This window comes from Solanum stenotomum, chromosome 5 (assembly GCF_019186545.1).
Source record: "Solanum stenotomum isolate F172 chromosome 5, ASM1918654v1, whole genome shotgun sequence".
Taxonomy (NCBI): domain Eukaryota; kingdom Viridiplantae; phylum Streptophyta; class Magnoliopsida; order Solanales; family Solanaceae; genus Solanum; species Solanum stenotomum.
This window is the reverse complement of record NC_064286.1, coordinates 61,621,912-61,639,912: the sequence shown is the minus strand read 5'-3', so window position 1 is coordinate 61,639,912 and position 18,001 is coordinate 61,621,912. Positions and strand designations below refer to the sequence as shown.

Here is an 18,001-nt window from a genome sequence, read left to right as displayed (position 1 = left end):
TTGTTTGGTGGAAATAATAAAGTATTAAAGGGAAAAGGAGGGTCAATGTTCGATATCCGCTATCCGCATTAAAGTCTGATTAAATTTTAAATTCAGATAGAAAAAATTTATATTTGAGGTCAAGGCACTCTTGGAAACTCTAACTTAAAACCTATAGTTAAAGATGAAGGAATACGAAAAAAGAAGGGTCAATGTTCAATATCCAGTATCTGCGTTAGAGTCTGACTAAATTCAAATTCACGTCGAAAAAAATTATTTTGAGGTAAAGGGTTCTCGATAAAGGTGACTCTGTAAATAGGAAACTCCAAGTCAAGATCTCTGGTTAAAGATGAAGTACTAACTACTTGATCACGATCAATATTGGAAGGAGTATTGAAGGGAAAGGGGGGTCAATATTTAGTATCCAATATCAGTATAGAAATCTAATTAAATTTGAATTTATGTCAAAAAATTTCATATTAAAAATAAAGCGCTTTCTGTAAAGGCAAGGCGGTTCTATACATATGAAATTCACAGTCAAGATTTCTGATTAAAAAATAAAAAAAGTACTTACTATTCGATCACGATCAATATTTGGGTGGGTCAAGGGTTATTTTCTATTTTCTCTCTGTTCTGTCACTCATGTGTATTTGGAATTGCAGGCTTTGGCTTCAAGTGAAGACACATTTTTTAAAATTTTTATTCTTTTTTTGGGTAATTAGATTTGTTGAACTTTTGACTTCAAAGGTTTTATGCACATAGAAATGCTAGCTAACTGGAAAGTTCAGTTTTATTTGTTGGCAATGATAATGATATAATAATACCTAATTTCAGGTCTGAATACTTTATGATACGTGTAATATACTAACTCTCGTAATAAATGTACTTGATATAATGCTAAATGACCATAAAATTTAATTAGAATTTAGTCAAAAATTTTAAAAGTTTATAATATTCTTTTTATTTTAAAATAAATTAATCTTTTTTTCTATTTTTAATTAAAAGATACTAAAATTAAAAGGATAAAAGTATTTTTAAAAATAAAATGACATAATGTGAAATATGTTATTTTTCCATTCCTTAATTTAGAGTTAGTATGTTAATAGTAATGTTAGTGAGCTTATATTTGTTATTGATTTTGGTGTCCTTTATAAACTTATATCTTCTTGATAAAATACTTTTATTTTTTGTATATATGACATACGAAAATAACATAAAAATCTTTGTAGTATTATTCTTTTTACATTCAAATTGTAAAATATTACGTTCACTAATTAACTAACCTATATCTAGTCCAACACCTAGTATCTCTTAATGTTGTTAGTAATTTGAGTAAAAAATGTTAGAACTTATAATGTTAGATTATCAAATAGTAGAATGAATGAAGAGAAAATATACCCTACGCATATCTTATTCTTATCTATATTTATAAATGTTGTAAATCGTCTCTTTATCTTCTTGAGATAAGAATAAAATTTGCATAGAATATACTCTTTTAAACTTTATGAAACAGATTACATTAGGTATATTGTTAATGCAATTATGGCTCAACAAAAAAATGAGAGGTGTGATTCCATTATAATCAATTAAATGTTAGAGATTAATATATGAAACTACTAGAAGGAAGTGGGGAGGTCTTGCTTTAAAGTTTAAAAAAGGAGTGGACATGACGACATGTGGAGAAAAGAAATAAAATGGAGCAAATGAAAAATGTGAGTTATTCTATCAAATTGTGACGAAGCAGAAAGTATTTCTTTATTTTTAATCAGAAATCTTGAATTTAAATTCTGAATACAAAATCATTTTTATTAGAAAGCATGTTACCTTTCCTTCTCAACGTAAATTCAAATTTAATCAAAAACACTAATATAAATATCAAATATCGAACGAAAGTGAAATTAAGTTAAAGTAGTTGGTTGGCTCCATAAGAAGAGGAAGAAGGTAAGAGGTTTCATTTGTTGTTTTTAGGTTTTATTTTGGGCAGCCTGTAAAATGTGGGCCACGCGACGGGTGGGCGATAGTCAATATTCATTGCATTAAGCTTACGCTTAGCTGCCTTCTATTTTATTTTTTTGAGTTTAAGTCACTCGTTCGATGTTCGGTATATATATTTTGAAGCTTGTAAAAGTGGATTTAAAATTTTATATAGTTAATCTCTAAGGTTAATAATGTTAAACTCATTGTAATTTTAAAGTTATATATCTTAATATAATGTATTCAATGTATATCTTGTAAATAAAGGATTGAAAAGGATAAGATGTATCCAAATTTTATTTCTATTTTATATGATAAAAAAGTAATTTTGATAAATTTTTATACATAAAATTTATATTTTTGTGCAGAAAATACTAAATTATATGAACATTTACAAGCTAAATTCGACCCTGATTATTCAACTAGATCGGAATTCATCTAAAAAAATATCACATTGAGATAAATTGTTTCTTAATAGAGGAAAATATATACCTAAGATTTGAATTTGAATGTGAAACATACATTGAGATAGTATATAACATATAGGTTATGTTGAATCAATAATTCAATTACAAGTTTAAGTGGTGTTTTAAATTATAAACCCCATATAATTTAGATTCTACTGGTATATTCGTCCCAAAATTTCCTAATTAAAAATAAAAAAATATTTACTACTCTACCGTAATCTTTAAAGGTCATTTGGTTCAAATCAAAATGTCTCAAGGTTATAATTCTCAAATTAAAATTAAGATTATAACTTAGTTTATACACCAACTATATAAGATCAACAATTTGACCTAAAAATAATATATATTATAACTAATATCTTAAATAAAATATCCAAATAATTCACCTAATCCTTTCTCTCTTTTATTACTCTTTCTTTTTTTTTTTCCCTCTTTTTTGTTGGGTTTTGGAGTTTGTTGGTCGGTGTTCTTTCTCCATAGGATATTCTTATTCTTGCACACATCTCTATAGCCTTTACGACAGTCCTAAGTCTATAATTTTTGTATGTCTCAAATTATTAAAAATAAATATTACTATTAGGAAAATAATTCTTGCACAAATTAGAAATTGTTGGAGACATAATTAAGATTCAAACTGGAGATAAATTTCTCTTGATTTTCTAAATTGAACAGGTAAAATGAAATACTATCTATTTTAAGTATATAGAAAACAAGTAATACGAAACAGAGGAAGTATGTTATTATTACTTTTGTCGTAAGATAAAAATAGGGATAAAGGTCTGAAAAATACTCTAACTTTGGTCAAATTTGTTGTTGCGATACTAAACTTTCATGAGGACCTATTACCTCCCTAGACTATTTAATACCGTATTTTTTACCTCCTGAACTATTTAATAGTGTATTTTAAAGGTATATATGTGCCCACGTGGACACATTACTATTTAAAATTTTATATTATTTTTTATGTCCACGTGGACAAATATATATGTTTAAAATACGGTATTAAATAGTCTAGGGAGGTAATAGGTCCTCATAAAAATTTAGTATCGCAACAGCAAATCCGACCAAAGTTGAGGTATTTTTCAGACCCTTATCCCATAAAAATATATACTTTATTTATTTGTCATAATCGATGTGTTTGTAGTTTTCAAAAATAATTACTATCAACGAATAAAATGGGAAAATATAATTAATTTTATCTTAAACTTCTACAATAATTAGCATTTGAGATATTTTTATAATAAGTACAACAAGTATTTTTGAGACATAAGAAGTATAATGGTATTTTATGGGAAGCGATGTACATTTTTGAAAAGTTGAAGAACTTAATGTGCTCATTTTTAAGAAGTTTATTTTTTTTATTAAGACCTAATATACTATATATCTCTAGTTCAGTAACTACTAGTAAAATATATGTTGACCAAATGATCAATAAAATATTAGTACATTATTATGCCATATTAGACAACATAATTAATCATATCAAAAAGTTGCAAATCATGCACGTCATTTTTAAGATTTATCAAATCAGACAGCTTTTAATTAGAATCTCCAATTTTTTTTAAAAAAATAATCAATTTTTTCTGATTAATGAATTGCAGCTGCCCATGTTGACCACATGTTGTAAACCAATTTAAATTCAACATTTTCCCATCTTTTAGTTGTCTAATTATTTTGGTTTTATATTTCCAAGTTGTAGTGTGATGGATCTCTAAAATAGCAAGTCTTTAAAAAAAAAAAAAAAAAAAGTCCACACACATTATAATATAAAATAATAATAATATTTACACTGTTACACATTCTAATTATTGTCGGCAAGTGATTTGTTTGAGCAATTATTGTGTCATTAGAGCAAGGTTAATTAATTTGCTTGTTAAGTGTTGTACCATGTGCTTTAACTATTGTATCAATTACCCATTTTATTCAGTACACATCTAAAGATTAATGTTTTTTGTTACATCAACACCAAGAATTAATTAAGACTATATCAAATCGTCAAGTTCATGAAAGTAATCAAAACCTATAATAGAATTCCTAAACGCAAATTAAAAAGTTTGTTATCGTATTTACTTTCATTGAGTTCAAGTTGAGATCTTTAATTATTATTTTTCAAACGTAAATCCTTGCTCCCAATTTTAACTCAAAAAAGAATTATATATAAGTTCTTGATATTATAATTTCTTTTTTAAAAAAAAATTCTATCTTTTGTACTATAGATGATGACCTGTTATTTTTTAATGTCTAAAATGTACAATTGATTTTTGTGGACTAACAAACAACCTTGTCAGACTATACTGTATAATATATCCCAATTAGTTACTAAACAATAATTGTTTTAAATTTATTTAAGCATATTCTTTGAGAGGTGTTGAAGAAGTGGAAAGTTCACGAGTGATTCAGATTCAAAATATTAGTTAGTGGAATATCAACGTAGATTGTGATGAGATGGTTCGAAATTTCTTAATTTTTAATTAGAAATTTTAGATTTTAGCTTCTAATTATGAAAACAATTCGAATAAAAATATTATTTTAGAAATGAATTCTATAATACGCGATATCAAATTTAATCAAATTTCCATCCTGATACCAAACATAGATCACAATCAAACAACAAAAAAGTCAGTAGAGCAAAAAAAATAATATCACTAAGCGTAAGAAAGAATAGTCCATTTTGGTAGTTCACGGACTGTCGGTTTTGCCAAGTAGGAATGAAACTAAATAAAATTCAATATCAAAAAATATTTTCTTTTATAAATTTGAGTTAGTATATATTTTTAGTGTTATACACTTGTTATATACATCATCAATTATAAATTATTATGGTTAGGGCATTAGGGGATAAATTTTTCTAGCCGATTCGCTGAAAATGTTAAGATTCTTTTATACTTTATCCTTACATGATCTTTTTACGGATATGGATCTAACTTTGAAGTTATTGATTCACGCGAATATGATAGTTTTAACACAAATCTTCTATTTGTATCAACAATCTATAACATCTATTTGTAAATTCAATTATTATTATATAGGAATTATAAACTTCAAATCTCAAATTCGTCTCTATGTCATTGAAGTATTTAGTAGAAATTACACAATCCCTTGAATGAGTTTGAAGCATGATTCATGCATTACCTCTTATTAAAATATTGTAATTAAATCATAATACATATATACTCATTATGATTGTCATTTATAGCAAGCTCTACTAACTTATAACTATGTATTTGCAAAAAGATTAATTATTATAAAACCTAAAGTTTGAGTTGTCATTGCTTTAAATGTTGATCCAACCATAAACACAAAGGACAAGTACGATTTGACGAGTACGTGCAAATTAAAAGGTTTGGTAAAGAGACAAACCCCTTAATTAAGTAGTAATAAAGCTGAGTAATAATAAATCATAAAGCCACCTACTTTAATTAATTTCTTCTTAGACGGCTTGGCTCAAGCCATATATCAAGAAAAAAATTGAGCCGCTCATTAATACCTAGTGTCGATATTATATATTCATTCGAACTTAAAAACTTTGACACAGAAAATATATATGTGTTACTATTCTTACTAATGAAGGTAAATATTGGTTTCGAATGGAGTAGATCAAATAATTTATGAAGACACTCGAATTTCAATTCATAAATTTTAAACTCTGAATCATTTGAATCGAATAAGTTCAACCAAAATTTCGTATATGTATTTAAAGTACATTTAAAAGACAAAAATAAATTTTAAATTGAGTCAAATACATTAAATTGTAATTAAAATATAAACTCAAAGTATGAAACCAAATTGGTCCATCTTTATTATTGATTAGTCACCAATTTCAATTAGAGTGAGGATTCATTTCTCTTGGAACAACTCTTTTGTATTAATTCATAAAATTTAAATTCTGAATTAACTTGAGCCTCAACTTTAGCTGAAAGTCAAGTTCTTGTTGTCCTATTTTTAATAAACAATACCATTAACAAATTTCAAATCAAATATATTAATTAAATTTATATAAAATCTCATTCATAAACTCATAAAATTTAACCAATAAGAATGACCGAGTTAATTTAGCAGGAGATCTCCCAATTAATGAGTCCAAGTTCGAAAAAATCTTAGATACAAACTTATAAAAATTTACTCACAAGACTGACAGAGTTAGTTGAGCAGAAGATCTCCCAAATAAATTTTAAATTCAAACTCTTCTTCACATTTTCTCCACCGAACTCATCGTACAAAACTTTCGTAATGCAATTTACTTTTCCCGTATAATTCAAAGAATAGCGATTGCGATTCGTCGTAATTAAGGAAAAAGTCATAAAAAATCTAGTTTCCAAATTTGCTTATGTCTTAACAAAGCCGGTAAGCGAGCTGTCATTTTCATGTCTATGAGTAAAAAGCCATAACTTTCCCGCTGTTTTCTACGCTACGTAAGCCCCACGTCCCTTTCTTCGCGCGTGAAACGCGTGACTTTAAACTTTTCTTTTTCATTTTCCGTCCGGTGTTCGTAATCCACATTTGAGCTTTCACTAAATTCAAATCACACACTACACGGTCCATACGAGAGTGACACTTCCAATAAAATTTTCTACATATCTAAAATTCACACCTGAGACTTCTAATTAAAGAATGAAATAGTTCCACTATTGTACCAGAATACATGGTTTTAAACTTAGTTCACAAGAATTTAAGGAAAAAACAAAGACAGCTCTCCAAATGGAAGATTGTCTGTCTTGTTCTAAAACGCCATGGTTGTGTATTGACTATTTTGCCCTTAGATATTGTCGGTGTTCATGTCCTTTTTGGGGTTTTTAAATTATGGCCCATTGTATTTAATTCCTTCTATTTATTTTTATGTTCTTTGAAATTTAGGATTTAGCTTTAAGGCCCACTAAGAAATTCTAGATCTTTTTTTTGTGTGGTTCGAAAGATTTGTAATATTTGCGGTCTTTTTCTTTACATTTTAAGTGTCAAATACTCAAATTCAATAATGGGTTTGTGGATTAGTGGCCTATCGGGTTCGAGAGAATCAATATTTCGAGGTTTTAACCTAATATACACGTGTTAAAGAAAATTTAAGATTGCATTGAATATATTATAAATTTGTTATTTTAATATGTGAATTATGATGTCTGAATTCTGAATCTACCTAAGTAGCGGTTAGAATGTCACGAGTTTTGAGATTTGTGATATTTGTCATTTCAAATGTGATCTCTTATGAATTGTTACGTATATGTAGATATTTGTGGTCTTATTTCATATCAGTTGGTAAATTCAATTATGAATTTGCGAATTGATTAGTGGCTTAGCAAGTTTGAGAGAATCAATATTTCGAGGTTCAACCTTACGTTTGCTAACGAAAGCAAAGACAAAATTAAATATACATTTTAGGATTTATTCTTTTAAATCGTAGTTTTTATCATCAAAATTATGAACAGGTCATTGGCAATCATACTCACAACTCATAAATTTTCAGACACTGAAAATTCGAAGTTCAACCTTACATTCATGTGCTAAAGTAAATAAATAAAAAATAAAACTTATAATATGTTTTAGGAATCATTAGTTTAAAGCGTAATTCATTTCGTAAAAATTCTAAATCTGTCACTAGCAATCAAAACTCACAAATTTCGAAATGTTATAATATTTGTCATTTCAAACGTGATTTCTTGATTATTTAGTTGTTGAATATTATATCTTTTGGACAATGCACTAGACCTACAAAAGAATTTTAAGCTGACTTTTTAATCTCTATTGGAAACCTTTAAGTATATTTATTTTTAATTTAATGAATAAGAAAATATTATCCCAAGTTGTGGATTAGGAGAACTTTTGTCTTTTTTTATATCTTCTTTTTATGAATGGTATTTTGGACGGCAAAGAGAGAATTATTATGCTTTAATTTGATATTAAATGAATTACTTTTCATGTCACTACATGTTTATGGGTCCATCTTAAATGTTTAATCCAAAGTAAAATAGATTATAAAACACATGAGTTTTGTTGTTTCTCGTAAAACATATGCGTGTTTTGATTCAGTATTCATAGTGAGGCTTGATTAAATTTAAATATGCATTAGATGTTAGATATTTTCATATTAGAGTAAAGCGTTTCTTACAAGATGATTTCATATTTAGTGTTTGAATCTGAACCTGAAGTTCAGGACGAAAGAATACTTATCAGTCAAATGTCATTCTTATTGGTAGGTATGTGTATATTCCTCTTCTAGATAATTAAACATCTTTTAAACTTTAAAATAGTGTAATAATACAAATAATTGTTGTAACTCTGGCCCATAATAAATGCAGAGATCTCATGATCTTGAAATCATGGGTTCGACTTTATTTCTGTGTAACAAATATCTGTTTATAATTGTACTCTTAGTAGGTTGTATTCTTTTATTATTTGGAAATTTAAAAATTGTTTATAATTTGACATTATAAAAATAATTTTTTAAAAAGTACTACATCACTATTGCACTTGCTAGCTTGTCAATGCAAGTCATTAATCTTTGCCAAGTGCCAAACTTACCATAATATATTTAGTATAGTCTCATAATTAGTGTTTGGAAAAGATAAATCGTACATAGATCGTATTTTATGAGGTAAAAAGTGATTTTCGATAGATTATCGGCTCAAAAAAAATATTTTTATTAAAATACAATTTAAAAGAAATATAAGAGTAAAATACTATGATGAAAATATTAAAGGAAAAAGAATACGAATAGTACGAATATAAAAAAAACCAAAGTATAAAGAAACATTAACAATTAAATTGAAACATAAGATAATGCTAGCATATTAATAGTAATACTAGCTAGGAAGGAATTAAAGAGACAATGCTCTACTCTATCCCTGTGAAAAAGAGAAAACACTTTATCTAGGGGTACTCATGTCTCCAGTGAGTTGAAGATGTGTCATATCATGTTTAATTAATCTCATTTCTTCAATTCTTTCTCGGTCTACCTAGACCTATCCCTTAAGCCTATCATCGTCAATCTCTTGCGCCTTCTCATGACTAGGTCATGTGCTTTTCCTGTTCTTGACTTTCCGAACCATATCATCCTTGTTTCCCACATCTCGCCACTATGGAGGCTATTCCCCACCTTGCTCTATATATTTTTGTTCCTAATCTTGTCTCTTATAATTTGTCACACTTCCATCTAAGCATCCTCATTTCTGTTATGTTTCATCTTCTGAACACACGAATTCTTGACTGACTCTCCCTTCTACAACATAGTCAGCGTAATAACCATTTTATAGAACTCACTTACATGTCTCGTTGACACGTTCTTATCACTTAGGACCCCACTATTAAAAAAAATAGGATTTAGCTAGCGACTGACAAATTGTATAGCTAATTAGTAAAATTCGTCGTTGATTATGTATAGAGACAGATTTTTGTTAGCTACGTGTAGATTAACAATAGATTAGTGATGAAGTTTGTAGCTAATGCCAATTTTATTTGTAGTGACTAGATATGAACCTTTATTTCATTCATCCGACTTCAATACAATGTGTGACATCCTCATCAATCTCCTCATTTCATTGAATTATAGACCCAAAATACACAAAGAACAGGCAAACTTGCCATAAAAGAAAAATACTGCTCTACTATAATATTGTAATTTTGGGAACCAAAAATTGAAAATAAAAAATTCATGCAAATGACATCTTACTTATTACTTGAGGTGGACATCATAACATAAAAGCAATTGCTTTAGTAATTAGTAAGGGAAAATGTAATTAAAAAGATGAGTTGATATTAGCCTTCTAACCCACACGTTAATTATTTACTAGTATTTTTTATTGACTTGACATTTGACAGTGAAATTCATCATGAAAATAGTGAAATTTAAATTTGAGATATGACTTTAAGATTCTTCAACTTTTACTCTTTTTTTTTTATAATAAAAATAAATAAATGATTTGTTTTCTATCAATGTCATATCGTAGAGGTTAAGATGTATATTTTATAATTATGCATGCAATTAATATATCTATTTAGTGGCAATTAAATATGTCATAAGAGAAGAAAAATTAAGACTTGTCTTTTTGTTTTTATTTCAAAATAATTCATGGTTGTTAATAAATCCCATTAGCTAATTTCTTTTGATTATTTTCTTTAAACTTGATGTTATGAATTCAACAAAATAGTGAAATATCAACAACCTCCCCCTAACCCCACCCCACCCCACCCGCAAAAACATGAGTTTTTTTTTACTTTTGAAATTTAACCTATATATATACTGATAGTGTAACTCTTTTAATATTATATGTGTGATCGAACTTATAGGTATTGATTTTTATCTATCAATTAGTAATATTTATCTAAAAAAGTTACTTATAATTATTTGTAATAACTTAATTTTATAAATAATATAATTTGTACACTATTTACACAGAGAACTTAAAAATCACTGTTTTATAGTTGGAAGTTCACTGTCTATTCATATGATTTTATAAACTTTAGTAGGAATATGTCGTTTTCTCTATAGTTAGATTCTCCCTTTCTTCTCTTTTGTTTTCTTTGAAAAAAATATCATTTTTGCTTAAAAATTCAAAGCCACGTATGATGAAAAGAATTAGGTAATGGTTATTTGTGTATATAATTAGTATTTACTTATTGGTATATTATTCATATATTAATAAATTTCATGGAGCCTACTTTAATTTTTTTTTAATCCTTTTTGAGTTTGAAGGCTAGAAGTATTAAGTGCATTTCTTACTTATTTTTTTCATTCAAAATAAAGTATAGTTGCAAGACTAGTACTTGACGGCTCACTAGCGACATATATATAGACTAAAGTTGCCCATATCTATATATATAAAAAAATGTAAATTCGATCATTCAGTGTTTAGATATAAAGTTTGCAAGGGGAAAAGGCTAACCAAATGTGAAATAAAGGAAGTGAACATAAAATGCAGCTAATTTTTTTGTCCAACATTCAACCCAAACAAACCTAAACAGAGTCTATGTAATAACCAAAAAACATAATTCTGTTAATTTTATCAAGTTGTAACTTGTAAATATCCAACACAATGATCTCTACCAGATTCTAGTGATACGTTTTCAACATTTGATTCGCGTTAAAACGTATATAAACAAATTTACAGGCAAATCACATTCATGTTGCAACTGCTGTTACTTCTCCTCTCCATAGACTGAACGAAAATATCTCGTCCTCAGCATGTCATATTTGAACCCCCAGCAAAGTTCATAACCTGAAAAATGAGAAAAGAAAAGTGTAGGCAAGTTAGCAATCCCTAGTTTCCCAAAGAAGAATTCATCAGGTCCAGACTATGTTGCTTGGACTCTTCAAAAATACCACCGGATCCTCCAAAGCTTGTGCATTTTTCGAGGATTCGAGGTGGGTGTGTCAGCATTTTTGGAGAGCGAGCAACATAGGGTGTAGGGAGGGGAGGCTATTTGGATACTTTTGTAAGATAAATGTATTAATGAGGTGAGAGAAAATCTCAGTATATAAGTGGTTCACAAAAAGGTAGGTAACTTATAAAAACAATATGGTTTTCTACAACTTTATGACTTAGGACTTCATCCTACTTAAGACTATCTAGATTTCAAGACACTATTCCAACTTAAATTCCCAGACATGAGATAAAATCTAGACAAATATCGAAAAAGAAAGCCAGAAATGTAGTAGAGCTGTGTTTTTTTCTTTTATAGGCTAAGGTCAAGTAAACGTATATTCATTCATAAACAAGGTCAAAGACTTGGCGGTATGTAAGGGCATACCAAAAGGAAAGAAACTACAAAATGTAATGATTCTCTACGAACTCCACCCAATCTTCACTACAATTGAGAACTCTATGGGTGCACCAAAAGAAAATAAGGGATCAGAGACTATTGTAGTCTCTACTGAGAAAAACTCGACTTTACTCCCTCAAAGCATTCATATTTCTCTCCCTCCAGACCACCCATATTAATTCTAGACGAACTACGTTCCATGCTCTATGTCTTCTCCTTTTTCTCCTGCCCTTCCAACTGAGCAACGATTCTTTCAGTTTCACAGTTCTTGGTGTAGCCCAAGAAGTACCAAACCACCTAACATATTCCACCATAACCTCATGGAAAGACCACACTGAAGAAGAATCCCTGTCTCTCCCGCCTCCGTACAAATATAACACCAGCTGACGCAGACAACCTTCCGCTTTCTAAGATTTTTCGCCATCAGATCACCCCTCAAGTAGCTAGCCATGTGAAAAAACACACCTTCGCCGACACCTTAAGTATTCATATTGCGTTACAAGGGAAAGCTTCCTCTTCCCTACCCAAAAGTTTCTCATGAAAAGACTTAATTGAGAACATACCACTCACCCCAAACCTCACCACCACAGAGCATCGGGTTTATCAACCCGCTATAACTTGCTTAGAGAGTAGGGCCAACAATCTTTGAAACTCAGACACCTCCCAATCACAGAAGTTGTGACCCCCTAATTTGTTGTAACGTCAAGTCCCTTTTGGCAAGATAGAGGCAATAGACCTGACATATTTTTCAGATTTGAATTTCTACTACATTTTATGTAGAGTTATAGCTGCCAAACTAATAATCAGGCAGTAATTAATTAATTATGCAACCACTAAGTAGTTATTAATAACAAAAACATCTGTCATTGGTTTCCAGAAAACTATTTGGGTTGTCTTTTTAAAACAAGATGAATGTTCAAACAAAACAAAGTTTATGTACGTCAATCCAATCTTGCTTCCATTCATCATACATTCTGAGGAAGAAATTATGATCTATTTTGAAAAAATAAATATTACATAACTTCTAAAATCAAATGGGATTGGTTCAATTAATTGGTCTCTATTTGAAAGTATCAACAGGGTTTTTTCATTCAAACAAGGGAAGTGTATGATTATATTTCTTGACCTTTTATTCAGCGAGACCAACAATAGACAATGATGATAACCCCATTGTAACATCCCCAAATTTAATAACGAAACAGCAATCCTTAAAGGCAATAAACAAGGAGAACCGCAAAACAAAAATTCACTGAAGAAAAAAAAGAAAACTTCCCTTTACAGGCGGCATGACTTACATTCAAAGATGAAATGCTGAGGACAGATGCCAGGTAAATGCTTAAATAGAAGACTTAATTCTGAGCTGAACTTGCAGCAGAAGCTGTTGAGTTTCTGTTCAATCCATTTCCAATATGAGTACGCATATTACCATGGTCTCTTTGGAGTGTGTGTGAAGAATCCACTATATTAGTAACTGCTGAAACAGAGCCAGCTCTACTATTTTCTCGAGTTTCCAGACGTTCCATCAGGTGAGATAGACTAGCAATTCCAGCATTTGACTCTCTCCCAACAGGACCAGCATCCGGCATTGAAGAACTTCGAGAAAACAATCTCTCCTTCCACCCTCGTGTATTCTTTGAGATTGATTCTTTATATCTAGAGCACAAGACCATATATAGCACGCACCAGGCTTAAGATGACCCCAAAAAGACATAAAATAAGTACAACTGCTAATATTAAGAATAAAAGTAATTGAGTGAAGTCATTCATACTTCATAGACATAGAACTAAATCGAGATCTCCAGGACTCTGAAAATGACTGCAACTCTGATGGTCCAGCTCTCCTATGGATTGGTGTAAAGGATGAACTAGAAGAGCTTCTAGAAAGACAGAAAACCCAAAAACAAATGAGAGCTAATTTAAAAAATCTGCATGAGTTACCAATCCAACCCATCATAAACCAATTTAAGATAAAGCCCAGGTGTGCATAAAATTGGAAGGATGTCGAAAACCATAACTACCTATCACCACTAGATATTCCTTGTGTTGTGGCAGGCGTTAGAACAGAACCAGATGATAAAGCAGAAAGTTGATCACTTTGAACTGATGAAAGGTGAGGCATCTGTCGTGGTGAATCACTTTGAACTGATGAAAGGTGAGGCATCTGTCGTGGTGAATCACTGCTACCGGAGCTAATGGGAAGAGGGGAATCAACTGTTGTGGTTGCAGCAGGATCAGAAATTGATCCAGTAGGATAAGGTGAAACAGAAGTGGTAGGAGATGAATTATGATGAGTTGGAAATACTAAAAGTTGTGGACGGTGATTGGTGGATGAGTGATTTCTTGAGCCCTCCCTTCGACCCACATGGTGAGCTCTTCCCATTGAAGCAGCAACAGCCAAATGCTGAAGAATGCGCTCTTCAAGTTCAGGATCATCAATATCCACAGGTAACTGTAGTGCCATGAATGAAGAATAAATAGAGGTAAACACAACATGCTAGCTTGTGAAACTTCAGAAATCAGATGAAAAAAGAAAAATGCTTATCCTTTAAGGCAGCCACACACATGCTGTAGTTCAAAATCTCCCAGCGCAGGAAAGTGAAATAGTGTAGCATTTCTTTCTGCATTAACTCTAAAATTCCTCTCTTGTTCCACAGCCTCAAACAATTCTTGACTGAAAGAGGGAAGTCATCTAATGTCAAGTAAGGGCTATACCAGTGAATCATAATCATAAAAATTATGAACTGTAATAAATGAAGCCACAGAAACCTCATCTGATCTTTCAGACTTATGGACTGCCAACACATAGGACAATTAGAACTTCTCTGACACCTGTTTTAAAAAAAAATTAAACTAATTAGACTGTTTACTTCAATGTTCATCATGACTAGTATAGTCCCTAAATCATTTCCTTCTCATGTTCCAGAATAAACATCCAGTCTATAAGCCAAACCCATTAAACAACCCCACCCAAAATAAAGGATTATTTACCTCTTCAACCTAGCATACAAAGAAATATTTATAACTTTAATTGTAAAGCAGAGCGTATCTGTGCAGGGGGGGGGGGGGGNNNGGGGGGGGGGGGGGGGGGGGGGGGGTGTATTGCATCTCTACAGCAGCTTGATGCTAATAAAGACGATAGCCTCTAAACTGTATCTCTACAGGATATCTAAAAGAAAAATCACTGGTTCATAAAATGGAGGGGAGGGAAAATAACTTTTGAGACACATAATTTCACAAAGGCATGCGATGCATTTTATAAACACAACTACCAATTTCATTTATTGGCAATGATTTTTAGGTCTGTCATTATATTTGATAAACCGAAGAGGTAATTAATTAATCCCTACCAATATGGTAACAAATAATACAAAAGCTCAACATTGACTTCAATAAGTCTAGCCAAATGGCTGTTCAAGTAGGACCGCTTAATACAGAATAATACTGAACTCTATATGCCTCATGCTTGTTTCTTCACTCAGTCAAACCTTTTGTTCCTTACTACAATACATCCAAAAAGCACCCACAAGAGCTATCAGCATGCCTTCCATCGCTCTTTACCCTGTCCAATCTCAATGTCACTAGCATTTCCTTATGTGTTTGTTAAAACCCAAGTGATGTGGAACTAAGAATACATAAAGCTCTGCAAACTCACGGTATTGAAGTAAATCGTTTAATCCTCTCTATGTTTTTTGCATGTGCAACACCAACTACGCATCCCAGTTTCCTTACCTGGTGAAACTGGATCCCGTGCAGCACGTGTGAAGGAAGTAATCTTTGTGGGAGCCTTGGTATTCAACATATAGCCGACTCTAACTATCTTGAGATCAAGAGATAGTAGTAGTAGTTTTTTTCATTTTCTTTCTCATAATGGCAGTATCACAGCCAACTTGCGTGCACTTCAACTATTTTGTTTTCTGAAAGCAAGCAATATCCTAAACAAAACTGGTGCAAAAAACTATGTGATAAAGAATATACAGCATTGAGTAACTACTACTAAAAGATGGTTGGAAAAGGAAGAAAAAAAAAAGAGCCAGTGCCATATGCCAACAACAATAACAACCACCCTTTTGACCCAAAAAAGAAACAATAACAACAACCAATAGACTCACTGGTGTCAAGTTCCACCAATCATCTTTCAAAGACCACTTGATACAACCCAAGGATAACCACCCCCCAAAAGCTAGTTATCGAGGTGGGAGAACCCAAGGCTATATAAGCCACACATCAGCTCCCCATTAAATTGATATACAACCCAAGGATAACCACACCCCAAAAGCAGCTACTGTGGTGGGAGAGCCCAAGGCTATATAAGCCCCATGTCAACTCCCAATCAAACAGATGTGGGACTCAAGTCCATAGCAATAGAATCATAACACCACTTCAATTCTTTTATCAGATTTCTCTTCTTCTCTAGTACCTTGCAATAGGATCATAGGTGTGTGTGTACATAATACACTTCTCCCTCGTTAGGTAACATTGATTTTCAAAGTTGTGACATATAATTTGCTCAAATACGATCTACTTTCCCTGGCTCATCTTGCGGCTAGTTAAAGGAACAACTTTCTCACCTGTCTATTTGCTATTCAATCTCATATTTTGTTACAAACATCATCCCCGCCCCCCATAAAAGGAAAAAGAGCAAAATACACAATAGCAATCTAATTCAATTGTTGCCCTCTCTGGGTCAGTTGATCTTACATACCTCACTAATATTTTACTTGCCTAACAAAAATCGGAATAGCAAATTGATATCCTCGAAATCAACGAAGATAGTAAAGATAGAAGAAACTCATACCATTCCAGGACGCACTGGAGATGAAACTCATGCTTGCAGCTAGTTACCTACAGAAGAAAAAACCAGATATATTACACACTATCAAAGTCACTATGATAACAGAGTAACATAACATTACTAATATCAAACATTTAACTACAGGCAGTCTTTAGCATTCACCGAGGGAGGATCGCTTTCGCAGAAAGCCTCGAGACAAATGCTGCAAGCATCATCACATGCATCCTGAATTCCTCCTTCCACAAAAGCTGCAGGTGATGTCATATGACCCTCTGATTTCTTGACCTCATCCATTCCCAAAAACCTTACAAACCTAACAAATCCCCAATAAGAAGTCCAATTTCAGATCTCACAACACAAACTAGCCTCCTCTAAAAGCTAAAAATTTGGAGAAACAAATCCCAAACTAGAAAAAAGAAAAACTATTTTCTTATTTCAATTAAAATATAATCAAAGAAATGCAAATTTGTTAGCTCTTATTCCTAACAAGATCACCCATATTGATACTTTCAACAAACATGGGCAATTTCTTAATCCAACAATATCACCATATACATATTTTAATTCTACAAATACACACACAAACAAAAAAATTGGGAATCTTTAGTTTCCCCAAACAAACATAAATCCCAATAAAAATTCAATCTTTAAACACAAACAATCTAAAATCTCGCCTATTAACATTCAGTACTACAAAAACACCCTGAAAACACCAAAATTTGCAATTCAAACAGAAAAAAAATTCTAATTTCGAACAAAATACATAGAATTTCAAGTCGCATTTCGCATTATTAGGATTTTTTTACCTGATATGGATTTAGAAAAAGGCTCCGGAAATTGGGTGAAGAAGAAAACTAATTGTTGAACCGGTAAGGTCCCTTTCAGGAACCTAGAAATTAGAGAAGGCAAAGAAAGAGGAGAATATATCTATAAAATAGTGAAATGGAGGTCACGTTTAGCTTTTACTACCTTTAATTTGCTTTGCCATACCACCATTAGAAAAAAAAATATATTTAAAAAAAATATAAAAAATATATAT

The 18,001-nt window shown here is 31.0% G+C and overlaps 1 protein-coding gene and 1 long non-coding RNA gene across 5 annotated transcripts; one reads left to right on the top strand and one right to left on the bottom strand.

Moving 5' to 3' along the window:
- Positions 1-11,234: 11,234 nt before the first annotated feature.
- LOC125864785 (E3 ubiquitin-protein ligase RHF2A-like) lies at positions 11,235-17,903 on the bottom strand. Of its 4 annotated transcripts, XM_049544853.1 has the most exons (10): positions 17,769-17,863; positions 17,125-17,275; positions 16,966-17,012; positions 14,937-14,999; positions 14,733-14,841; positions 14,323-14,619; positions 14,189-14,280; positions 13,940-14,047; positions 13,466-13,823; positions 11,235-11,626 (listed from the first exon to the last, which is right to left on the bottom strand). In XM_049544853.1, exons 2-9 carry the CDS (start codon positions 17,254-17,256, stop codon positions 13,520-13,522), a joined length of 1,152 nt encoding a protein of 383 aa, XP_049400810.1. In that variant the 5' UTR covers positions 17,257-17,275; positions 17,769-17,863; the 3' UTR covers positions 11,235-11,626; positions 13,466-13,519. The 4 variants fall into 4 exon arrangements, with proteins under 4 accessions (XP_049400810.1, XP_049400808.1, XP_049400809.1 ...); XM_049544851.1 differs by having other exon boundaries at positions 14,189-14,619; positions 17,769-17,903; XM_049544852.1 differs by having other exon boundaries at positions 14,189-14,619; positions 17,125-17,266; positions 17,769-17,889.
- On the top strand, positions 14,054-14,622 carry LOC125864787 (uncharacterized). Its single transcript, XR_007446275.1, has 2 exons — positions 14,054-14,280; positions 14,323-14,622. It is a non-coding gene; the product is annotated as an uncharacterized LOC125864787 (long non-coding RNA).
- Positions 17,904-18,001: the final 98 nt, after the last annotated feature.